Below are 26,485 nucleotides of genomic sequence, written 5' to 3'. Positions count from 1 at the left end.
TCCTATAAATAAATCTGGATATTCTATAACATCATTATCTTTCTTGCTCAAAGTATCCTATCTCCAAGCAGAAAATAAAAGATGGAAATTACTTTTTAAATTACTATTAATTTTTCTGTTAGTTACAAAATCTTATATTATGTGATATTCATGCCAGGAGAAGAAAAGCGTGAGAGTCTTAACCGTCTCCTGCTCACCATTCCTTTTCTTTGGCCCTAGGTGACCTGGCAAGTGTGGAATATAATTTATGTTTCCCTGGATCCCAGCCTTGGTCACTGGGGACAGATGGCCACAAAGTGTTCAGTTTTTTCCTCTCCTTTTAACAAGCTTACTTTTTGTTAATCATATTATTGGGTTTTCTTTTTTCTTAATGACTCTATTGCAGTATAATTTACATATTATAAAATTCACCCTTCTCAAGTGCACAATTCTGCACAGTTTTAAGAAACTGAATGAGTTGTACGGTCATCACTACAACACATCATCTGGTAAGATTCTATTTACAGTTAACCCCCATTCCTGCACCCAGCCCCAGGCAACCACCAGTCTGCTTTCTATGTCTATAGATTTGCCTTTTCTCGGCATTTTATACAAATGGAATCGTACAATCTGTGGTCTATGTTTCTGCCTTTTTTTTTTTTTCAGTTAGCACAGTGTTTTTGCTCATCCACGTTGTAGTAGATGCCAGTATTTCATTCCTTTTCATTACACAGTGTTCCATTTGTGTGAGTATACCACATTATCCTTTCCCAGTTCCCAAACCATCTGATGGACATTTTGGTTGTTTTCAGTTTTTGGCTGTTGTGAATAATGCTGCTGTGAACTTTCATGTGTCATGGTTTCTGTGTTCATATCTTTTTATTTCTCTTGGATATAGATACCTAGGAGAGGAATTTCTACGTCATATAGGAAATAACTTTTTAAGAAATTGCCAACCTCTTTAATAAAACACCTGTACCATTTTATATTCCCATCAACATATTTGGTGAGGGTTCTAGTTTTTCCATATCCTTGTCAACACTTGCTTTTCTCTGTCTTTTCTTTTTTTTTTTTTTTTTTTTGGTAGAGATGGGGTCTCACTATGTTGCCTAGGCTGGTCTCAAACTCCTGGACTCAAGTGATCCTCCTGTCTTGACCTCCCAAAGCGTTAGGATTACAGGTGTGAGCCAACACACCCAACCTATCTTTTATTTTTTTTTTCATTATTATTATAGCTCTCCTAGTGGGTGTGAAATGATGTTTCCTTGTGGTTTTAATTTGCATCTCCCTGATGATTGATTTTGAACATTTTTTTCATGTGCTTATTAGCCATTTTTATATCTTCTTTGGTGAGGTCTGTTTTAATCTTTGGTCCATTTAAAAAACTGGAATGTTTTGTCATACTATTATTAAGTTATATATACGGGACACAGTCCTTTGTCAAATAGGTGACTTCACAGTACTTTCTACGCATCTGTAGCTGGTCTTTTCATTTTCCTAATAGTGTCTTTTCAAAGGCAAACGTTTTGAATTTTGAGGAAGTGCAATTTATCAATCTTTGTTTTTATGGGTCGTATTCAGTGGTGATTTTTGAAAGTAAGGAAGTTCTGTTTTAACGTGGATAACAGGGATGCAGTAGCTTTTTATTTGCATTTTGGTATTTGTGCTGTTGCTCCACTTTTGTGTGTAAACATTCAAGAGGCCTTGTTCTGGCAACATTCAGAATGCTGTGTGGAAACAGAAACTCGTAGTGTAATCCGGCCGGGTTTCAAAGCTAACCAGGAGACAAGAGCTATCGATGGTGTTTCTTCATGTGGCTCCTTTGACAGCACAGTCTCTTACTCAGCTAACGGAAATGCTCCTTGAAAAGAATCAAGGGATTCTTTTCCATGGCTCTGTAGGGTGCTATTTTCCTGATGTTGGTATTTTTTAAAGAAGTGTAACTCCAAAATATGCAGATACTGGAAAAGTGATCCTGGGCCTGCTCATATTCCTCACTAATGAATTTTTCCGGGTATAAGAGCATTTTAAGCATACAGAACATTTTATGGGTATGGACTGAGGGTCCCGAAGCTAGGCGGATAGACCAGAATGATGATGCATGTATAACTTGCTTTTTTGTGGTCAAGTGTTGTGCCAGCAGTGTGCTTGTCCTGTCTGCCATCGGAAGCTGGGAACAGTGTGATGTAGCAGAACCAGACAACCAGAACCAGACACTAATTTTAGAAGACAAGTAGCACGGATTATTTTAATTGACTTGTTTTTTAGGGCAAGTAGACACAATTAAAGATCATTCTGTCTAGTAATTAATCAAATATGTATTGAATGTATATTGTGCATGGAAATATCTATATGTGGATGCCTTCCAAATTCTTTTCTCCAGCCTACACCCCTCCCCTGAACTCCAGTTTCTATCTCCACAGCCTACTCAACTTGAGCGTTTAATGGGCTTGGGCTTGCCAGAGACTTCATGCCTGACCTTTCCCTCTAGAGTTGCCCTTCCCACGGCCTTCTCCGTCTCAGTTGATGTTCACTGTCTCTTTCAAGTGCTCAGGAGAAAATTTGCAAAGGTGTCTACCATCTTTCTTTCACACCCCATACCCAATCTATCATAAATCCTACTGATTCTAAATGTAATGTGGAATCCCGCAAGGGATTCTGGAGCAGAAAAGGGGCGTTTGGGGGGGAAAAAACCCAACAACAATAAAGTATTGAGTTTAGTTAATAATAATGTTCACCACGGTTCATTAATTGTGACAAGTATACCAACGTAAGATGCTAAAAACAGAGGATTCGGGGTGCAGGGCAAGGGGAACTCTGAGCTACCTTTGCCCCTTTTCTATAGATGTAAAACGACTCTAAAAGGAAAAGTTTATTACAAAACAGTAAGCAAAGGAGCAGATTCTCCTGGCCTCTGGCTCACTCGAGCCTGCGGTTGGTTTGCTGGAGCCAAGTTGATGGCAAGTCTGCTTCTGCGTGGTGGTGGTCTGGGTGGAGGATGTGGTTGGATCAGCAGCAGCCCACACACATTTTGCTTCTGGCAGGGCATTTGTTGCCTTATCAGTACTTCTACGCAATTTAATTATACTAACAAAATTGGTAACCTCAAACCAGCTTAGTCTTTATATAATAATTTTGTCAGATAATTTATCTCTCACAAATTTATAGTTCCACTTCATTACTTTTCCTGAAGAACAAAGCTCTCTAATCTGAAAAATAACAAGCGTTTTGTGTTTTAAAAAAAGGTTTTGCTATAATTCATTAATACTACATAGAATGGAAAAATGTGTGTTTTAATTTCACATGGAATGCATTGATCTGAATTAAAAATAAGGATTTTTTTTTTTTTTTTTAAAGAAACAGAAGAGCAGCAGAGGCTGGTGTTATAATGGGGCATAGAGGGGCTAGCACAGGCTCCAAATAAGAGGTGACAATTGGCCAGGCCCTGAAAAATTGCAGAGTTGTCTAGAGTGCAAAGTCCAGCCTCTGGGCAATTAAGGTTTTATGTCACTTCAGTGAATCGAGGGATGCGCTACTGTGAGAGTCGGGCAGGTGGGCTGACACGCCCCTTTCTTGGTCTGTGCAAAAAACTACGGGGGAAGTCCTAGTGTTGCTTAAGGAAAGTTTATGAAAAATTTATTCCTGTTTCCTGGATGCCTGTGCCTTTGACCTTTCCCTAGAGCTGTAAATGTTTGGAGACTTTGCAAACGTCTTTAAGAACTGAGAAAATTAAAACAAACTTGCTAACTGCTTTCAGAAGATCTTCTATATTACAGTTGGATATGCTGAAAGCATAAGATGGGCAAACAGAGGTGGCTGTGGGGTTGCCACACCTGGCATTTCCCCGACTGGGGGAAATTTAACGAGCACTTAAATAATCCTGAGTCTGAAAGGGGCAGAAGGTCCAGGCAGATGATTGCTGAGGACAAATCTAGCTTTGTAAATCCAGGAGTATTGACACAATGATATGAGGGAAAGGTGAAGGTGATATTTCATCCAGTGTTCCCGGTTTATCCTCTCCTTACCTGACCTCTGAAATGGAGCCATTGGCCTTGAAAAGCCTGGTGTCTAAAATTAATATTCTTCCCCATCTGACTAAGAAGGCAACAGCTGAGCAACATGAGATCAAGAGCCATATTAATTTAAACAGAGGCTCAAAGTGGCATTTCAGAGAGAAGATACTTCCTCTCGTAGTGGACACTTGTCTTTTCAGAAGATTTATACGACTGAGAGTCAAAACTGTCACCAGAGACTTCCATAGTCAGTTTGAATTCTGCAAAATTTCTCTTTATCTTCTGGAACGTATGCTCTACACTTGGAATGGCTCAAGCTCTTCGATGTTATCCTATCAATGGTAATTATCTTTGTTTATTGTTATAACCTCTCAAATCTCCTTCCCTTTTTTCTAAGTTACCTTCAATAACAAATTGTACCAAACTTCAGGTAGAGCTTAATATTTAACATTTCTTTGCAAAATTATTGTATCTTAAACCTAAACTTTTGTTTTAATGCATTAATTTTGTGTGGCTTCCTGATCCAATTTGAGTTTCATCTGCAATTAACCATAGTATTTTAGTTGTAGTTTGCCTTAGGAATAGCCATGCATTTGTTTCCTTATTTTAATAATTTTTTCAGGGCAATTTGAAAGAATGCTAAGCATGGTCTGTGTTGTATCTGCAGAGCTCTGGTTGATAGTATTAATATTTGCATTTTTATTTGTTTGAATGTAAGCTCCTTATGTGGATAAGTATAATTTTTTAGAGCAGTGAACTTTAAACACTTTGGAACTGAAGAGTGTCATTTTACTGTAGGAGCTGAGAAAACAAAATATTAAGTTTTGTGGTGAGAATCACAATATGGTTTTTAAGCTGAGAAAATGCTGGAAGAGGCGCTTTTCAGAAAATGTCCACCAGGGGGCCTCAGTTGTCAGCCATGCGGAACCAGCACAAATTCAACTCTCTCCATCTCCCTGCATCTCTATGCAATCAAGTGATGGGTCCATACAGACATGTGTATATGTCTCTAGTATCAAAGCGTATTCTGTATTCTGCATCGCTTCATTTGTGAGGAAAGTATTTTAAGGAGAGTGAAAAGACTGAACTTCTCGGTACATAGCTGTTAATGCAGAGGCAAAGAAAGATATCTGGGTGTGCTGTCCACGTGAGAGGACTGTAAGGAAACAAATTTCTTTTCACAAATGAACACCACACATTTTAAGGCATAGGTAGAGAAGAGATCTGGAAAAGGACTCATTTGCGGGAGATCCCTCTGGAGAGGGAGGCCAGGGGAAGCAAGAGAGACCCCTTCTGTGACAAGCGCTTCCCACTGGGCTGCAAAACCTGCGGTTCCAATTAAGCCCAAAGATACTTTATACTTCACATTTAAAGTGGCCACTTGATCTGCAGCTTATTTTATGCAATGAGGAGCATATTTCATCATCCAGTGAAACTTGACATTGCTTCTTACTGTTTGCTTTTGTAATTTTAAAGTAAAAAAAATATTTTTCCTTTTAAAGTTCCAATGTTGGAAACTCAATATGAATGTTAGTATTTCTTTTCCTAATTTTGGATCCTCTCTCCAGTTTAAACAGAAGAGACTTCCAAATTCTCACTGGTCATTTTCCCAAGAAGTCAAATGTGTGAATAAGTGATAAGAACTTTCTGTGTTTCCGTTCTCTGCAGTCAAGAGAAAGAAGCACTGAAGAGTCAGAATCGTGTCTTGATTTATAAATCGGAGACAGAGGGAGACGAAAACCACACTCCAGAAAGTAGCTTAATTGGACTCACTACTAAGATGTTGAAAGTGAAGAGGCTGGAAGAATTCAACACGTGTTACAACAGCAACGAGCTGGAGAAAATGGCCTTTTTTCAGTGCAGGGAAGAGGTGGAGAAAGTGAAGCATTTTCTGGAAGAAAATTCTGGGGACCAGGATTCAAGACCTGAACATAATGAGGTAATCATGTGCTAATTTAGTCTCCTAAAAATATTCACTCTGTCTTATCTTTTCTAATGTCATGGAGCCATATATCAACCCTTTCCAAATTCTGTTTTGTACTTGTGAGTACAATTAAAGAAAGTTTATGAATAGGCACCATTCCATTTTGCTTCACCGAGAAGCGTGCGTGTCAACTATACAATTGTGTTTGGTAAATAATTAGGAGGCCTTTGAAGCTGCATTTCTGCCAGCAGTCTACTTCACTTTATAGTTAGTGGCTTAGGAATTATACACTCAGCTTGCGGAAATGAAGAAGAATCCTTTAACCTGATGGATTTGGGCTTGAAATTCAGAAAAGGGCTGTGAGAGGCACAACCTTTCTGCTAAAAGAAGTTTCTCCTTTCCTCCAGACCTTGAGTTCCTCACGGGGTCGATGGCAGAGCTGTTGATAGTGAAGTTCAGCGAAGGGACAAGAAAGACTTGCTGATGGCATGACTGGGGGGCTCGTATCCTCCTCTGTGCAGAACGAGAGCTCTGAGCCCAATTCCAGCTGCTTGTTCTTGGGAAAAATATTAATTTAACCAAGGGCTTGCCACATCTGAATTAGTGAGATAATAGTAGTTGTGAAAATTAGGTGTGATCACGTCTGTAAAGCACTCCGCCTAGTGTCTGTCCCTAGAGTAAGCCTTTAATATGTGTTAGCAGCAGCATCAATTCCCTCCCCTGCCTTGGCCCGGTCAGTTCCTGCCCATCATCCATTGTTGACTCCTTGCCCGGTGGGAGCATCAAGCATTTTGCCCATGCCTTCATTCCAGCACATGCGGTGGTTTTGAACATGTTGATCACCTTTCTCTAGACAAGGCTCCTTAACGTTGGGACCTTGTGTTATTTGTTCATGTTTTCTCAGTTGCTTTCCCAGTAACGGGAACAAATAGGCACCAAAAGTGTTTTTGGAACAAACAGATCTGTTTAAGTGAATTCTGGTTGAGGGCTGGGAACCATTATTTTTGATAATCAGAGCAAGTGATTCTTATCAGGCAGGTCTGGAAAACATCCTTCTTTGCCCACCTACTGTTCTGAAAAACACTATTCAGGTAGGAAGGGCGTTTCTAACAATGCAACAGACAATGAAATAGAGATATTGTATGTAAAAGGGCTAGGAGGCTTTTTATTGTAAGTGAGTAAGAAATGACAAAATGTGCTGGAGAATGAGTCAGATTGAAACAGATTTTTTTCAGACTTCTGCTTTCCTCATGAGTTCAATATAGACCAAGTAGAATTATCTACAGGCAAAATCAAGTGAGACATGACTTTCTCATTAGGGTTCTTAGTGGTACAAACAGGATAATTTTTTCTGTTTATTAATTTCGGTAGGACAGAGAAGAAAAAATATTCTTCTTGGATAACTTTGAAATCATCAACTAACCGTAATAGTTTATATGAATTTCGTTATCTTTCAAGTACTGTTTTTCTTCAAATTCTGTGATACAATTTTTATAAATGGGCAACATTCTAAAGAGTGAGAGAAGCTGGAGGCAAGGACGTACGGCTCACACCTGCGATCCCAGCACTCCGGGAGGCTGAGGCAGGAGTGGACACACGGCTCACACCTGTGATCCCAGCACTCTGGGAGGCTGAGGTGGGAGTGGGCACGTGGCTCACACCTGTGATCCCAGCGCTCTGGGAGGCTGAGGCGGGAGTGGGCACGTGGCTCACACTTGCGATCCCAGCACTCTGGGAGACTGAGGCGGGAGTGGACGCACGGCTCACACATGTAATCCCAGCACTCTGGGAGGCTGAGGCGGGAGTGGGCACGTGGCTCACACCTGTGATCCCAGCGCTCTGGGAGGCTGAGGCGGGAGTGGACGCATAGCTCACACTTGCGATCCCAGCACTCTGGGAGGCTGAGGCAGGAGAATCACTGGAGGCCAGGAGTTTGAGACCAACCCAGGTGACATGGTGAGACATCTATTTCTACAAAAAAAAAAAAAAAAAAAAAAAAAACAAATAAAATAGCCAGGCATGGTGGCACACATCTGTAGTCCCAGCTGCTTGGGAGGCTGAGGCAGGAGGATTGCTTGAGCCCAGGAGTTCAAGGCTGCAGTGAGCTATGACCGCACCACTACACTCCAGCCTGGGCAACAGAGCAAGACTCTGTTTCTGAAGATAAAAAAAAGAGTTAGATAGTGCTAAGTTGGAACATAAATATATGTAGGGATATCACTTTTGTGATAGCAAACTGCCTCCAGAAGTTGATAATTTGGAAGTTAAATATTTTTAGGGTGTTTTTGAGGGAAAACTTGAGACTGTAATTTAACCCCTAGAAACCATCAGAGAATGTCCTTTGTAGTAAGTCTCATATCCCTTCTGAAACTCGGGCCTCCTGGCTTCGGTCCTGCAGTTGACACCCTGCGGAAGGTGGGAAGGAGTCACTAGGAGCTCCATGTATCCCATTCAGTTTCTTACTTGTAAATGGAGAAGGGCCTAGAGATGTCTGCAATAAATTTTCCTGTCTGTCTGCGTCCACGTGGAGAATGGGTAGGTGCACGTGTTTGGGGCACAGAGTTCTCCTCTCCATGGCCTGGAGCCCCTGCCTGCCCGGTTGGTGGGTGCCAGGGCAGCCAGCAGGCTTGGCAGTGGGTGGGTGGAGAAGGACATTCCGGGGGCTCAGATGTCTTCAGGTATGCAGACAGAGCTAGATTAACACGTCTTCATCTTCTGCTGGGCGGCAGTAAATCTTTAAAATGCCACTCTTTTCTCTCCAGGGACTATAAAAAAATGCTTGTCGATTTTCTCCACCTATTCCCTTTTCTCTCTCATCCCTTCTCTCTTTGAGAAGATTAGCACGGCTAATCATAGTAGGAACATCCCTTGTGGTGCACTGGAAAGAATTTACTCTCAGTTTCAGGCTCTCTGGTGACATGAAAGCTTTGTTCTGGAATCTTTCTGTGCAACTTCTTTAGAGCCTGGAACTACTCCCCAGTCCCAATAGGGGAAGAATTTTATATAGATTTAACAACTTATATTTGTTAAAATAGTTTGATAAAACTCAGATTCTCTTTTTTTTCCTGCTTTTAATCAGATTTTTCTATTTCTTTTATTTTTCTTCTACTGAATTTATTTTTAACTATCTTCTTTCTTTCCTCTATGTTTTATTGAGTTTATGAAACACTTCATAGCCTACTTTTCTTCCTTCTACTTAAGTTCTTGTTCTTTTAATTTTTCTTTTTTTTTGTTTTTGTTTTTGTTTTTTTTTTGAGATGGAGTCTGGCTCTGTAGCCCAGGCTGGAGTGCAGTGGCGCGATCTCGGCTCACTGCAAGCTCCGTCTCCCGGGTTCACGCCATTCTCCTGCCTCAGTCTCCCGAGTAGCTGGGACTACAGGTGCCTGCCAACACGCCCGGCTAATTTTTTGTATTTTTAGTAGAGATGGGGTTTCACCGTGTTAGCCAGGATGGTCTCAAACTCCTGACCTCGTGATCCACCCACCTCAGCCTCCCAAAGTGCTGGGATTACAGGCGTGAGCCACCACGCCCGGCCTCTTTTAATTTTTCTTACTTGTTTCCTTTCTTTTTTTTTTTTGAGACAGAGTCTCACTCTGTCACTCAGGCTGGAGTGCAGTGGTGTGATCTCGGCTCACTGCAGCTTTGACCTCCCTGGCTCAAGTGATCCTCCTGCCTCAACCTCCCAAGTAGCTGGGTCTAGGCATGCACTACCACCCATGGCTACTTTTTGTGTTTTTTTGTAGAGACAGGAGTCTGCCTGTGTTGCTCAGACTGGTCTTGAGCTCCTGGGCTGAAGTGATCCTCCCGCCTTGGCCTCCCAGAGTGCTGGAATTATAGGCATGAGCTACTGTGCGTGGCCTATTTTTCCTACTTTCCTTTTTATTCTGTTTTCTAGTGACTTTTCTCATTCTATTATGTTCCAAAGGCTGTTCAAAATCACCTAAATTCTACCTACCATGTAAAATTTTAAAAGTTTTCAGCAGATAACCATAGGCCATAATAAACTAGATCTAAACATACATACATGGCGTGGTGTTGAAATCAAGTAAAATTTTCAAATTGGTCTGACTCACATGAGTGATGAGCTTGATAGCTACTGTGTCCATACCATTAAGTTATAAATGATGAACAGGTTTCATAACTGTAATTAGTATTATTTTTGTACAATTGAATCCGGGTTTTTTTCTTTTGTCAGTTCTCTGTTATCTATATAGCAAATAGCCCTTGTGTTGTATTTCCCTCAGATTTACTTGAATATTTAGTAGGATCTCTGTCTCATATACACCACCACACCCCTCTGCTTGCTTAATGAAACACAGGTGTCCCCAGTAATACTCCCAGTCAACCATTCGGCCCTGTGTGCTTCTCGCTGCTTTCCTCCGTGTACCACCCCCATCCCTGCACCTGAGGCCCGGGGTTGTCTGTGCTCACCTCCTCGTCCCTTGGTTTTCCCCTCCTTCCTGTTCACCCCTAGTTACTCATCCTCCATCCAAAAGGCATGGTCCCAAGTACGAAAGTAGGACACAGGTTGTGAAAACTCACTCTACAAAAATATGTCAGCATGGCCCACTGTTCCACATTCGCGCCTGAATTGATCCTAACCCTTGCTGATTTGTGTTTAAAAGCCTGCCGTCATAGGGAATAATTCTTTTTTAAAACCTGGCTTAAGTTCTTCCATATCCCAACCAGGGGGTATCCCAAAGCTGTGAGGGTAGAAACAAGCACGGCCCCGGCAGACTCAGGACCACACAGTCCCTGGAGTGTTTAAATGGCTGGTACAAATGTCCCCAAGACCAAGCAAAGCAAAATATTTATTAACAGGATGTACAGAGAGATGGAGTGGGTTGGAGTAAAGTGTGGATCTTCCTATTTTGATTGCAGTTGGTGGATTTCACACCAGGTGGCATTTCCTGACCATCTGCTGTGAAATTGTACCATCAGCACCACCCGTAATGACTATAACTTAGATCTCAAAATAACAAGTCTGAGGGCAGAGGTTTTGTGATTTTTAAAGTTGCATTTCCCCACCCCCATCCCTGTGCTCCTCACCCTGTAAGGGCAGGAGAAAGCTCCCTGGCGGTGGCCCAGCCTTGGCAGCCAGCAGATGCCAGATACAGTGGTGCTAATTGTCCTTGAACTGGGAACCAACGCGCGTTCACGGCGCTGTAAATTATTGCCAGCAGGTCTCCCGATGCCCCTACACCTGTTTCAGATCTGTCACACAAGGCCGTCATATTTTTCCTTTTAAAGAGGCAGATTATTTGCTGATCACGTAACTGGAGACGTCCAAGCAGGACTCTGCAAGAACTCTCTGTAATTCGGTGACAGCCACTCCTCGGGGCAGAGCAAAGGGTGACACTACTTGAGAAGTGCTGGTGCTAGATCAGGGCAGGGAAGGAACATATAAGCCAAGCGACATCCACAGCTGCTCCCAGAGAATGGACTTCACACTCAGAAGAAAAGACGTCTGGGTTGTAGGTAGCGTGTGCCTTCTCTCGTCTTCAGTTCTCTGGCGCTTGATCCGGTTCGTGATGACCCGGGGAGGCCATTGGCAGGCTCCTGCTCTTGAGGATGTGCAGGTAGTAAAATCAGTTTGATCTAAGACAGATTCATTTTGTTTGAATGTTTCCAACCTGGGAGTGGCACTTGCCAAAGAAAATGGAATGCATGCCCTGGCTGAATCTCTGCCCAGGACCCTGGCCTTAGGGGCAGTTGGGGTAATAATAGTGGCATATGGCACATTTCAACCTTTCAAACACTTGCACCAACTTTTGGGGAACCTCACGGGCAGGGATTCCCTGTGCATATTAAAGTTGGTGATCTGTTTTTGTTTGTCAGAGCTAAAAATAATGTCCATATGTCTTCATTCTCCTACTTCTTATATGACTTAAGAAAAGAAAATAAAACATAAGCAAAAGTGCTTTATTCTTACTAAGAAATCGATCGCAAACACAGCACGTGCAGTGATCAGCGCTTCTGAGCATAGCCTTCTCTGCTTTCTCCTTTGAGCCGTTGCCTGATAAAGCATTTCATGTAACACCATAGCTATTCCGGAATGGAATTCAGTCAGGAGCGTAGCAGAATTCTGGAAGAAGAGAAATAATTCCTGTTCTAAGAATGTCAGCACTTTTCAAGAGAGGGTATTCACTTCTGGGAAGACAGCTCTTTGCACATATTTAGCTCTCTTATCAATTAGCATGTGATAAATTATTTTTAAAACAATACACAACAGTTTAGAAAGCATTATGGAAGACAGTCTGAATCATTGTTCTGTCTGAAGGGGGGTTTATGGCAGCGTTTCTCAGCCTTTTTTCCATTATCATCCACCCCCTCCTAGACCTTTTAGGGTTTTCCCCCTTAGTTGACTCCTCCCATTCAATTTTAATACCACATATATACTGCATACCTGTTGATGCCTTGTTTGCATATCTGTGTTTATACAGATGGCAACCCCATGGTGGGCCCCTAGCTTGCACTCTATGCCATCATCAAGGATTGTCCCGCTATACCCAAATATTACAGATTTGTAATATACAAATCTTACAAAAGAGTAAGATTTTTTCACACACCCCCAGAAGAACCAATTTTCATTCCTTTGGGGTGCTGTTGGCCCATCGACAACGCATGCAGTTAAAAAAATTTCTCTAGGGGAGTTAGACAATCTATCCCTGTACCTGTGTATAAATGCCGTATTTATTTCTTATTCAATAAGAAGCCACCAACTCTGCCTCTTGCTGGTGTTCAGAAGTCGGAGAGGAGTTGGGCTTTCCCCATGGCCTGAGCCTTCCCAGGGAAGCTTTCCACAGCAAATATTTCTGGAACATCAAGTTCATATTAAGAGGAATTACCCAGTCTTGGAATGGCTTGTCAATCATCTGATCTGTCTTAGTTGAGGACAAAGTGAAAGAGATGGAAGAAAGGAAGATTTTTTTTTTTTAAGTAAGCAATCACAAAATGTTATAATTCTCTGCAGGTCTGACCTAGCATCATGGTGAAGTCTATGTTTTTAGGCAGTCACTGTTGCCCAAGGGTTAATCATTTTTCGCTGTTTGTCGTATCTCCTGTGGGAGATGCCAAGAGGATTACATTTCTCCTATGGGAAATACTATGAGGGCTTTCATCTTCATCTTCCATGTGGAATAGAATGTTTTCCACAATCAAGCTGTAAGATTGTAGCCCTCATAGTATTTCCCAGTGACAAAGTCAACAAGTTTTGTGAGTTAATTAGGAGTATTGTAGATGTATATTTCAGAATGTTTTTGCAACTTTTTAGCCATAAAGAAATCTCTCTTAAATTAGAGTGTACATGTCCTCATAGCTTTTCTTATTGCTAATGGATATTCAGAAATGTGAGCAAACTATTGTCTTTGAAATATCTACAAGCATAGCAGTTTTAAGAACTATCTTTTGTCACGGTATCAGTGAATCCTACTTATGATATGAATGTGCTCTATCTCCATTCAAGACAGAGAGCAATAAAAAGGTTTTCCAATGTACTGTGTGTAGATACCTGCCCATGTAAATTCTGAGTGTCCTTGACCAAACGCACAGATGAGTCATACTTATGTCTATGTTGTTTCAGCTTCTTAGAGTAATTAAAATTATGATAGTTTTATGCCATTTCTGTTGTTTTAACATGAGAAAAAGATCTTTATTTGCTCTCTCTGAAAGTTAAAACAACATTGTCAAAAACACAAATGTTGCAAATCAAGTCTGTGTTTCCAAGTAAGAGAATGGTTAGCATACTTGATAACAAAGTCCCTAAATATAGATGCCCAAACTACGATCCTATCCACTTACCTAAAACATAATGGTCATAAAATGCACGTTTATCTATTCATTTTCCAGATCTTATTTTCACACACCACTATCATGATTTTTGCTATATTTACGCGCTATCTTTATTCCTATTAATATTTTTCATATGTTGAGTCACTTAAGACATTTTTAATCAAAGCAAAAATAAAGTGAAATCACGGTTTTGATGTTTTATTTATAGATTTTCTAATGCACAATAACACACACATAAGTTTTAAAAATGGATTGTTACTGTATGATCTAAAACCACCTAAAGCCTCTTGCAATGAAGTGGCCCAAAATCAGTCTCTGGACATCCGACTCAGGAAGCTATTCCAGGTCTTTGCCCTGTGGTATTCGACCCTTTCCCTTATTTCTCATTTTCTGTCCACCACATGGTGACAACAAAGACCACTTCCCTCACGACAGCAGACACGGAGAAGGCAGATCATAGGCAGCGTTTAGTATAGAAAATAGGTAACAGGTAAAGTTTATGTAGGATTTCTTATGTACCCAGCACCACGTCTCTACGATGTCATTCCTGAGTTCCTACCAGAAAGCAGAGCCCAAGCATGCATGAGGGTGGCTTGTTTTGTGAACTGACTCCAGGGAATAGGTGTAGGGGCTTGAGGAGTATGAAACAGGGAAGGAGAGAAGCCCCAGCAAGGTTGAGTTGCCAAGCTGCCTACTTCAGACAGGATGACCTCAGAGCCGCCCACCCATAGGACTGACGCAGGCACTGGCACTGATTCCCTGGGCGCCATCTCCACCATCGGGGGGTCTTGCGGGGTAACTGTCCCCCTGGCATTTACAGTTGCATATGCCTAAATGCCAGTTCCCAAGAAGGTCCCGCAGCAATGCCAGAGAACCCTGGAAAGAGGGTGTAATGCGGTGGCCTGAGGTGAAGCACTTTCAGACTACACCTCTGTGGAGCTGGTTACCACAGTACTGGCTGGAGCAGAGGTGGGGGAGAGCATGCGCGGAGGACGAGGAGAGGTGCACCTGTTCTGATGCCTTTAAAGTCTCACTGTCAGCCATGAGGTAGGTACTATTTCCTCCACTTTACAGACCCAGGAAGGCTCACTGACCTGCCCAAAACCCACATACAAAAGAGTTGGGCTTTGAACCCCATGGTGGGCCCCTAGCTTGCACTCTATGCCACCATCAAGGATTGTCCGGCTATACCCAATTTCGTCCTTCACAGTTAAATATCCTGTTCAAGATGAACCACGGGAGTCAGGAGATGCAGCTTCCAGTCCTGGCTCTGCCCTCTCAGGGGAGTTCTTTAAGTTCTTCACTCAACAGTATATGCAGGTCAGTTTCTGCAGCTCTGTCTACTGCACAGCATTGCTCTTATGGCCAAATAAAGTACCATGCCTGTGTGAAAGTTCTCTGTAAAATGTAAAATGCTGTATGTTAGTACTGCTGTCAGTACATTTCTCTTATGTGCTTAAGAATCTCTAGGCCCTAAGTCTTCTTAAATATGGAGATACAACCTGTACAGTGCATCCTGGCATTTTATATTAATTTTAATGATTTTTTTAAAACCTCATTTGCCATTTTTAATAGGGAAAAGTATCTGATTCGCCAGTCCATTGAGGGTGATAGCATGCTGCGTGCTCAATTGGATACCAGTATAAACATGACTCATGGCTTCCTCCACTTGGGGTTTCAGATGCACACAGGTTATCATGGCATTCCCATAGTGAATGGGACACTGAAGGCTGTGCTCTGACTCACAGGCTGTGACTCAAAGATTAGGGACCTTAATGCATAGATCCTAAGGAACTTTAGGGGTCAGCTCATCCAAACCCTTCTCTGAAGAGAAACTGAAAGTCTGTGGGAAGTTAGATGGACTCACCCAAGATTCCTTAGTGTCTAAGCATTTCTTTAAATATTTATGCCTAGATTCTGTATTAATTTACTCAGCAAATAATTACTGAGCCCCCACTGCACAAAAGACACTGTGTTGGTTCTGGTTGGGGTCTCCAGTAATGGTTGCCCAATATGATTCTTATTTGGAGGAGAAATTCTTGAAACCCAAAGACAAGTGAGACAGAGTAGGGACCCTTCTTCGGTGCCTAATGGGCACCCCTCCCCTCCAAGCGTGGAAATAAAAAAAAATTAAGTTTCTTCAAAATAATTCCAGACATCTAGCTAGCCCTGAATACTAAACAACTTAGTAAACAAAAAGGTAATAATAGCATAAAACAATAGCCAAGGAAGTTTGAGTACAAAATGTTTGGTTCCCTATTAAAACTAAATATAACATCTTAACATATGTCCCTGGGTTGTTTTTCAGAAACCCAGATCCACACCAAGTAAAGAAATGCCATCTGCTGGTTCATAGACCTCAGATAAGGGGGAACTGAGGACTAAACTTTAACCACTGCTCTTTGTTCTAAATTTCTTCCTGAGAGGCCTGGAAGAGGTCATGCATAAGCCAGACCTCACATTGTTTTCTGCTCTTCTTAAATTTTTAGACAAAGCTTTCCCTCCTTAATCAATCACAAATAGGAAAGTCTTTAAATACATCAATGATCTGTGGGCCTTCGCTTTACGATATTCCACCTTTTTAGGTTAAACCAACGTAGAGCCTCAAAATACTGATTTATGACTTTGCCTATAACCTCTGCCTCCTGTCTTCAAAAACGCTTACCTGTAAGCCGTCTGAGAGTTTGGGTGTTAAGTATAAGCTGCCCGGTTCTCCTTGCTTGGCAGCCTACAATAAACGCCTCTCTTCTCTCGCCAAAAGCCCAGGGTCAGTCTCTGGCTTTGGCTTTGCCGGGCCAGGTTGGCAGACCCAAGTTTGGTTCGAGAGCACAAGTGGTTTCACCTATTAATGGTTACTGATGGTCTTAAAAATAGACAGAATCTGTTCAAACAGGATCATTTCTTTAAAAGGTAAACATAGACACATAATTCTGTTTGTGAAGTGCTTTTGTCCTTGACACAGAGATGCACGCCCAATGTTAGGATGTCCCTTAGACTACTTGGCAATCCAAGTAATTTAGAAACTGAAAAACTGACAGTGACAAGTGTGAAGTCTTAATTCTTTTCTGCCTGCTAGAACGAGCATGTTGAGTTGAGATGATAATACAGATACGTTTCTTTTCTGCCTGCTAGAACGAGCATGTTGAATTGAGATGATAATACAGATACGTTTCTTTTCTGCCTGCTAGAACGAGCATGTTGAATTGAGATGATAATACAGATACGTTTTTACAGTCTTAAAGTTGTGTTTGTGTGTAACCTATTTTGGATTTAGGTTTTTAATTTGGGTATATTTATTTATTCACTCATTTTATTTGACAAATGTGTAAATGGTTCTTACTATGCTCCAGATCTGATTCTAAGCGCTTTGCAAATGTGAACTCAAACACTGCCACAACCTCAGGAGGTAGATACCCCCCGGACTGGCTCAATGGATGATAATAGTGAATGCTAATGTTTCCTGTTGCATTAACTGTGTTCCAGGCTCTGTGCTAAGTACTTAGTGTGGAATCTTCACAGTGGCCCATGAAGTTGGTATAATTCTTTTTTTTTTTTTTTTTTTGAGCTGGAGTTTTGCTCTTCTTGCCCAGGCTGGAGTGCAATGGTGTGATCTCGGCTCACGGCAACCTCTGCCACCTGGGTTCAAGTGATTCTCCTGCCTCAGCCTCCTGAGTATCTAGGATTACAGGCACCTGCCACCACAGCCAGCTAATTTTTCTATTTTTAGTACAGACAGGGTTCCACCACGTTGGCCAGGTTGGTCTCGAACTCCTGATCTCAAGTGATCTGCCTGCCTTGGCCTCCCAAAGTGTTGGGATTACAGGTGGGAGCCACCGTGCCTGGCTGAAGTTGGTAGAATTCTTATCTATACCTTGTAGGTGAGCAAACTGAGGCTTAGTGAGGTCAGGAACTGGCCCAAAGTTATGAACCTATATACCATCTGATCTTTGAAGGCATTCACTTTCCCTACATATGAAACAGGTGCTTAGGTGTCTTTGTAGAAATTTTAATTGAATTAAAAATATTTATCAACTATCAACAATCCCAACAGAGTGGGACATATTTTACGATTGATAAACTTACACTAACATATCATTATCACTCAGAGTCCATGGTTCACATTAGGGTTCACTCTTGTTGCACATTCTGTGGGTTTGGACAAATATATAATAACATGTATCTACCGTTACAGTAACTTAAGAAGTGTCAAGATGAAAGATTAAGGATTCGAAAACAAGCTGCTATCAATGATGAATTTTCTAAGGACAGTTTATAGCCACATGATCTGAAGTATGTTTTAAATTTGATTGTTGCTTTGGTTGGTTGGTTGATTTCTTTATGCAACTACAGCCAGCCTACATAGAGGGAAACGTCCACTTTCTTTACCACAGCAAATTGAGGGTCTTCTCTGCAACTGCAAGGTAACAGTGACCTCCAGTGGGGAAAAGTTGCAAAAGTTACTGCAGCAATGCAGTGAAGTCACAGCATTTTAAGCTAATCCTAATTGTTGAAACCAATGCCAGGCCACCCTCAGCTCTCTGTTCCTGGACACACAAGCTGCTGGGAAAGACTACACTGGAACTAATGATTCCCTCATGCATGTAGAATAAGGCTGGAAGATTATAAACTAAATGCAGTTTGCCAGCATGCTCTAAAATACTTTGTTTCGTTAAACAATGTATTAATATGTTTCCCATGCTCAGTACTTTTTAAATCATAATTCAGTCTTGACTACAGAGTGGAATTGACATTTCACTAAAGATAGATCAGGAAGGTGGGTAATCCAAAATTTATCCTGTTTAGCTTTTTATAGTGTCACTCATTTGCTAGTTTTGTAGGGTTGCCTGCTCACATGTTTTGCCTGATAATGAGAAGTTACATTGTGACACATTCTTACTGTGCAATCTAGTTTCACATAAGACCACCAGCTTGAATTTCATTTTCTGCCTCTTGCTACTTCTGTGACACCGAGGATATTGTTTAGCCTCTCTCAACTATTTCCTCATCTGGGGTTAATAACATTGGCCCCACAGAATTGTTGTACAAAGCAGTTAACACAGTGCTTGGCTTAGAGGAAAAAAAAGCTACATGAACAAAACAATACGCTCTTACTATTAATGTAGCTAAACTTTACACCATCTGCCATTCTAGTAATTTATAGGGCATATTGTCTATGACCCAATATCTTTCCTGCTCAGAGTCCTACAGATCTAGTTTCCTGAAGGACATTTTCTTCTTTCACGTCTTTCCACACTTAATTTCTTTCTGTGTGTGATGCTGTCACATTTCTCACGCACTGGGCTGGGATCCTGGCATCTTGATGCCACATTGCCTGGAGCTATGGACTCCCCGTCCCTCCTCTGTCACATCCTGTCAGATACCAAATTCTGCATATGATTTCTTGAAAGGTACAGTCTGTTAGAGTGTATTTTCAAATGAAATTAGCTGGGCATGTAAGGAAGAATGGAAAGCCACCAGGCACAGTCTTAAGCTAGTTCACCATAACATAATGACTTATCATTGAAACTCATCAGAGTCTACTTCCCATTATTCTAATTTCAATATTGTGTTTTTGCATGATCAATATTCTCTTATGTGAGATTTTAAATATTATTCCAATACATAATATTAGAGATTTTCAATGCAGGTTAGAATGTTAAAGGCTCTGAGAGGCTTCTGTTAAAAACTTAGCTGGATGTAGTGGCGGGTGCCTGTAGTCCCAGCTACTTGGGAGGCCGAGGCAGGTGATTCACTTGAACCGGGGAGGCAGAGGTTGCAGTGAGCCGAGATCGCGCCATTGCACTCCAGCCTGGGTGGCAGAGCGAGACTCAATCTCAAAAACAACAGCAGCAGCAACAACAACAAGAACAATGACAAATATTTTAAACCAGGCACATGGGAAGCGTGTAATAAATGTTAACTTTATCTGTAACAGTATGATCATTTATCCTGAGAGCTTTCAAAATTTATTTGACTTCTGACTTTTTCTATCTTTTTTTTTTTTTTTTTGAGAAGGAGTCTTGCTCTGTCGCCCAGGCTGGAGTGCGGTGGCGCAATCTTTGCAAGCTCTGGTTCCCGGGTTCACACCATTCTCCTGCCTCAGCCTCCCAAGAAGCTGGAACTACAGGTGCCCGCCACCACGCCCGGCTAATTTTTTGTATTTTTTAGTAGAGACGGGGTTTCACCATGTTAGCCAGGATGGTCTCGATCTCCTGACCTCGTGATCCACCCGCCTCAGGCTCCCAAAGTGCTGGGATTACAGGCGTGAGCCACCACGCTCGGTGACCTTTTCTTTTTCCTGACTCATTATTAACATCTCAGGGAGCCATAAGATGTGCTTTGGGGTGTGCTGGTTTAGGGTGGACTGATGATTGGCTTTGATATCAAATAGGCCCCAATTCAGATCCCTATGGAGACCACCTACCAGCTGTGTGACTTAAGTCATTTAACTTTTCTGAGTTTCAGTTCCTGGTTCATCAAATTGGTGTAATAATGCCAACCTCGCAGGATTATTGGGAGGATTAAATTAGCAATTTGTCTGTTAGAGATGTGACCCAAAAACTTAATTTCTGTTCCACTTCATTGTTTTCCCCCAAACCTGTTCTCATTCTCTCTCCCCTTCTATGCCTTTTAAAATCCTTCAAGGCCAGATTTAAATCCCACCACAGTTGATTCTAATTTTACCTCCCCAGTTGGCATTGATTATATACGCTGTGCCAGGTGTGTGCACAGTTTTGAGGCCCTGTGTGATAAATGCCATTTCATGGGTTTGGACCTCCATTCCTGAAAAGCTGGAGCTCTCTGCCCATGGGGATCATTCTCTGTATTTCTTTGTATCCTTCACATGAGACATGTCCATTCTCAGTTGTGTTCTAGTTATTACCAATACATTTTAGGCATAATTTTTTCTTTGATGTCTTAGAAGTGAGGATAATGATTAATGTACTTATTTCAAATATTTAAACAATGTAATGAATAGGGCCAGCCTTCATATAGGAGAATATTTGGAATAATATACCATTTGTATATTTTTTCCCAAGAGCTTCCAGGATTGGAATTTTAATCATTTCTAGACTGGCAGACTCAATTTTGAGCAGTCAGAGTGGCCTGACATGCCCTGGCTTTTTTCACTTACCTTCAGATCAGAGTGTTGAAAATGAGAGAAAAATACCTGTAGTTGTGGGTGCTTTCTGTCCCCTTATGAAGAAGGCAACCTGATTCTTGTAAGTCAGGACTTGTCTGTTAACTCTTACTGAGACGGCTCTAACACGGGAAGAATTGTTTGCAGTGATGGCTAAGAGGCATTGCCCAGATTCTGAAGTTCCTTCTGAATCATCTAAGAAAGAGTGCCTTAATTTGAACTTAGTTTTGTTTGTTTTTACATATTCTAAGCTTTGATAGGTGCTGTTTTATGTGTGATGCAAACGTGGTCATCTATCACAAGCTGGAATCTGATTGCTCAGAGTGGCTCCTGCATTCCCTGGGAGCTGGCTACAAATGCAGGCTCTCAGGCCCCATCCAACCTGCTGAATAGGAATCTGCATTTTATCAGGGTCCCTGGATGACTCATGTGCACATCAAAGTGTGAGAAGCACTAGAATATTCATTAACTCCTGCAGTCGAATAATGAAGTTTACTTCAAAAAATGGCTGAAAGAAAAATAAAGGTAACATGTACTACTGCAGTTGTGAATATATGCTTACCTAAGTAATATTCCTATGTGTATTACATTTAAATACACACACATATATGCACATATGTTTAGGTGTGTGTATAATATGTATGTGTGTGTGAGTGTGTGTGTATATATATACACACACACACACACTCATATATATATAGTCTCTCAGGCTATTCCTTGGGAACCAGGCAGCATCCTTTTTTGAACATTTTAAGAGCATATTTTCCTTGATAAGATAAATATTTCTAATAATAGTCCTTTCCATTAGATTTCCCAGGCCGACGAAACACGGAACTTGTCCTGCGGCCAGTTAGATAAGCCCCAGTGAGAGGACGTGTGAAGTGGCAGCACTCCCCTCTGCCCTGGGAGGGTCACATTGGTCCCCTGGAGGGTAGGTCTGGGTTCCAAGTTCCTCACCCATTTAAAGGGTGGTGGCCCTGTGACAGCCGCTGACAGCATGGAAATTCCTTGGTCTGCCCTTGTCAGCAAAGCAGCAGATGGTTTAGCGAAAGCCACATATGTGCTGGGTAAGGGAACAACCTGCGAGATTCCATCCTGTAACAGAGTTGTTTCTGGCAGGTGCCCGCTAGCAAGGGTTTGCAAACACGAGTACGTGTGGCGAGGAGCAGCTGAATACCATTGCATTCTACTGTGGCTGGTTTTACCATGTTTTTTGGCTCATAAGTTCCCAGGGTTGAATGGAAAGGTCACTAGTGTCTGGAGTTTGTGGTCCATTTGGGCTTTGGCACTCACATTAGATAAGTGACCTTGACTTTGAGGAAGTTGTGGGATGCTCTGACATTATTATTTATTTATCCGGGATGAGAACCACTGTAGATAAGAATCACCTGGGGTAATAGGTTAGCATCCAGATTCCCAGGTTCCCCTAGAGCCACCAAAGCAGCATCTTCATAGGTGGAGCTTGGGAATCTGTGCTTTTGATAACCCTCCAGGGGTCTCATGAGAAGTGTGGTTCGTGCTGTTGGAGGGAATCCACTTGATTCCTATCCACTCACTTTCCTCCTTCATCCTTCTAAACTCACTCATACCAGGAGATGCCAACTGACAGCTGAGAGAGTGATATGGTTTCATTGCTAGGAGTTGGTTAGACTATAATAAAAAGTGTATTAAATTTTAAAACATTTGAGCTCTATCTGGGCTGACTGTGCATCCTCTCTCCCTCTTACAGCTCAGTTAGTCTTGTGACCACTTCGGCTTCCTTCTCTGCGAGTGAGGCTGATGACATACGCCTCTTAGGTGGTTCCTCGTTCTGAGTGAACACTCCATGCTCATTTTGGCTGATACCATTGAGTGTCTAGCTCCTCCCATTGCTTGGTTGGTTTCTGAGGTCTGTTGGTCTCTGGGGATTATGAATTCACAGAAAACTGTAGGGACTGTAGTTTTTACACACGTATTTCTATTTCCACCATAACTCTTCTGCCCTTGCACCAGCTGCGCTATGACTGAAATAGGAGAAATTTTATGGGGATAAAAATTTGGTTCTCTTATACCTAGTGAAGTCAGAAACCTTTCTCTGACAGAAGGCTGGCTTCTTTTACAGTTTGTGTAAAAGACCTAATATGTGGTTGAAGTAGCAAAAGCCCATTTTTGCAAGGTAAAACCAACAGATTATAAATAATTCAAAAAGAAGAAGGATATAATTTGACAGTTTAAAGAAGAGTTGAGACCATTTTTTGTTCTGTGTGAAAGCAGGTAGAAGGGCCATTCTCTGCCTGAATAGTTATAATAAAGTCAACCTTCCTTGAATTGACTTGAGAAATTGAATGAAATCCAACTCCAGTGTTATTTAGCTCTAAGCATGTCCACAAATAGATCAAGGGAGCAGATGGGGACAGAGGGTCAAGGAAGGTTGTGAGTGAAAGAATGTTTGGAAGGAACAGCCAGGGCTAGGTGGAGTGAAGCCCGAACTCTCTGTGATGTAGGGTCACCACCCAGGATGTTGACCTAACATCCTCCTCAGGCTCTCTCAGCTCCAGTGGGTCTCAGGGGTCACTTGGCATGATAGACACAGTGTGGTGTTCCTAGGGCCACTGCAGAGCTGGCCGATAAACTCTGTCAGCCCAGGATCCACTCAGGCTGACTCTGTGGCTGTGTGTGTAGACCTAGGTGGAAGCTTCTGTAAACAGAAATACAAGGACTTGTTCTACCCTGCTCTGGCTAAGTTGAGAGGATTTATTGAGTACTTCCTGAGTACTCAGATATCCACTAGGATCTATAGACAAGGCCAAAGAAATGGGGTTTCCAGTGCCCATCATGATGAGGTGCTGGACCTAGGTAAATCTCCGCAGCTTGCTGAGTGGGTATTTGAAATATGGGGTTAACACTATTGTTCTCATCTGGGCTGCTGTGCAGGTAAATATATATTGTGCATAAAATGCTTGGACTGTGCCTGGCACAAAGTCAGCACTCACTAAATGGTAGCTAAAATCATTATTAATGGTATTATTACCATCACTCCAGAAACTTGCCATTTCTTGGAAGCTGGCATATGTGATTACATGAATCAGGAACAAAACAAGGTCTGGCCAAAGCCCAGCATGGGTCTTGGAGGCTATAATCTTCCAGGTGCGTTTTGCAGTTGTATGAGCAGGCTGGTCCAGGCCAATTTCCAGGTCTGTTTAGGCTTCCTCCCTCTCACTTCAGTTTGTGCAGAAATGGAATGCACCCTCTGCTCCCTGGAGATGGTCAGCCTGACTGCCTGTGGACGGCCTCCCCACTGCTCAAAGGATGATGCCATGGTCACCTACTTGCTGCCACTTGCTCTTCCTCATCAGTCTCCTTAAAATGCTAACTTTGGAGCCAAATCTCAGGTCCTTTTATAATAAAAGATAACCTAAGCATATAAAACTGGACTCACAGAAAATAGCATTGCTTCATTTTACCAGCATTCATTAAGCACCCAACGGGTGGATGTGGGCTGGATGAGTGAGGGAGGCTGAATACAATGATGAATAAAGAAACAGTCCCCTCCGCCACCAATCTTAGAGAGAATTCAGCAGTGGAAAAGGGCACTCAGGGTTAAGACCAGAGCAGTGGAATTTTATCTAATCTGTAGGGATTAAGGCAGGCATCTCTGAGCAGGTGAAGTTTCATCTGCACCTGGAGGATAGCGGGGACTGAAGCCGGGGCACATTGGAGGCGCTCAGCAAAGGCTCAGCACGGGGTGAAAGAATGCGGCCAGGCAGAGGGAGAAGCACCTCCAGTGGCCATGGCTCAGTGACCAGGTTTCAGACCTGCCTACCTAGAGTCCAGAGAAACTGGGGCCTCTCATCCAGCCCCAGAGCTGAGACACCAAGGTGCAGCCTGTTTTCATCCCCTTGTCATGTCCCATTTCCTGATGATATTCCTACCATTTTTTGTCACCCCTAAAAGTTAATTCTAGCAGTTCCAGGATTCATTCCTGGGACTTCTTAGAAATGAAATTATGCTTGGTACCATTTCCCTTCCTTCTGAAATTACTGTCGCTATATTTTTAGTATGTTTTGGGGCAGTGAAAAGCATTACTTACCTCTAGTTTTCCATATAACCTCTTCTGATGACTACCCCTTTTAAATCTTTTTTTAAAAAGGCTATCCAGCCTGAATTAGCTTTTCTGTAAGAAAAGGTCTTTCGTGGTTTATAAATTTTAATGCAGGATGCTAACTGCCAGGATATTTTTGGACTACAACCAGGGGTTTAAGCAGCCTCCCGTAACAGATGAAACGAGGCCAGCCTGAACTGCACCTGGACACAGTGGCCCTTTCATCCTTCACGTTCAAAGTCATGACACCTCCCGCTTTCAACCTTAGGATGTTGAGAATTTTCTTTTTAAAACTTGTTTCCTGGAAATAGGTCTTTGCTGTGCTAATGGATAATTTTTCACTTCATATTTTTTTAAGATGAATAAATTCTATTTTTTTTTCCTTTTGCAAATAAGAAAAAAAACAGGGTGTGGAGGGGCTGTGGTAAGCATCTCCTCTGTGTTAAATAGCACAGGCCATTACTGTCCTGGATTTTTAAATGTTTCATTAGCAACAGGGGATTCCTACACTGCCCTATTCATTCCTCCTCAGACACTGGACTGATTATTTTGACTAAAAGTGCTGAGTAAGAGAATGTTGCCTGGAAATTCGCCTGTTAGGTGAACGCCAGGGCCTTTAACCACACGGGGACCTGCGCTTGTGGCTACTTACAGCCCCTCATTCAATGTTGCAATGAAGGAAAACTGCCGTTTTCAGAGTCAACCCCTTGCCTGTTTTCTGCATCCTTCCTCCGGCTATGCTGAACAATTCTCCGAGAATAATGGATCCGTCCAAGCCAGCAGGCACAAAATTAAAAGAGGGGCTCCCTCGGGGGCAGCAGATTGACAGGGATATCCTTCTACGTGCCCTGTTGGCTCACATCTTGGCCAGCTGACAGCGCTCCCCCTCCTTGGATTTGGCCAAGGGAGCACACACTTGCTTTGAGTCCCTCACCTCCCCGAAGGGCAGCTCCGTGGAGGGTGTGAACTGCATGCTGCGGGCGGATGGCCTGCTGGAACACTTCCCCAGCACGCTGTTCTTAGCTACCTGTCCATTCATGATTGTCGAACCACTGACATTTTATCTGGGAGACCCCCAAATCACGAAGTTTTGAAGGAAGTATAGTGAGTTTTTCAGTAAGGCGATGTGCTGTAGGGAGAAAATCCAGCATTTGAAGACTGCCAACTGTGTTTCTGTCTGGATGGAGGGAAGAAGTTGCCTTGGGCCCAGTGGCCCAGCTGGGAGGGACTGCTCCAGCCACCCTTCTTGCTTATGTAAATGAAAAACAATCACAGAAGCCGCTGCCTTCATATAGGTCCTAACAGGATCCTGTGTAGATTGTCAGAAACCTCTCTCCCAGTGGTCTTGGTGTGTAAATGCTGAAAAATACCTCCTAGAGAAGAACAGCATGAGGCCTTCACCCCCTCCCCAGTGAGGTTCAAAGTCACTAAAACACATCGGATCCACTAAAGTCCCCAGTCTGGAAAGCATCCCGAGAGGCCTGAAGAGAAACGTTCCTTGAGGGAGCCTGGTCCCTGCTGCAGGCAAGGTTTGGGGTCAGGGAACTAAGGGAAAT

At 42.4% G+C, this 26,485-nt stretch overlaps 1 protein-coding gene across 3 annotated transcripts in view; it reads left to right on the top strand.

Moving 5' to 3' along the window:
- Positions 1–26,485, top strand: part of MYLK4 (myosin light chain kinase family member 4) — a 106,973-nt gene that overhangs the window by 14,192 nt on the left and 66,296 nt on the right. The window contains exons 1-2 of one of the 3 annotated variants that reach the window (XM_050787204.1): positions 3,906–4,333; positions 5,661–5,931. In XM_050787204.1, coding sequence (XP_050643161.1) covers positions 4,017–4,333; positions 5,661–5,931 — 588 coding nt within the window. In that variant the 5' untranslated portion in view covers positions 3,906–4,016. Of the gene's footprint in view, positions 1–3,905; positions 4,334–5,660; positions 5,932–11,051; positions 11,496–26,485 lie in introns of those variants that run through there. The other 2 variants (XM_050787205.1, XM_050787206.1) reach the window with 2 other exon arrangements.

This window comes from Macaca thibetana, chromosome 4 (genome assembly GCF_024542745.1).
Source record: "Macaca thibetana thibetana isolate TM-01 chromosome 4, ASM2454274v1, whole genome shotgun sequence".
In the NCBI taxonomy this organism is placed as follows: domain Eukaryota; kingdom Metazoa; phylum Chordata; class Mammalia; order Primates; family Cercopithecidae; genus Macaca; species Macaca thibetana.
Note: the sequence above shows the minus strand (reverse complement) of the source record. Positions and strands in the feature narration are given on the sequence as shown.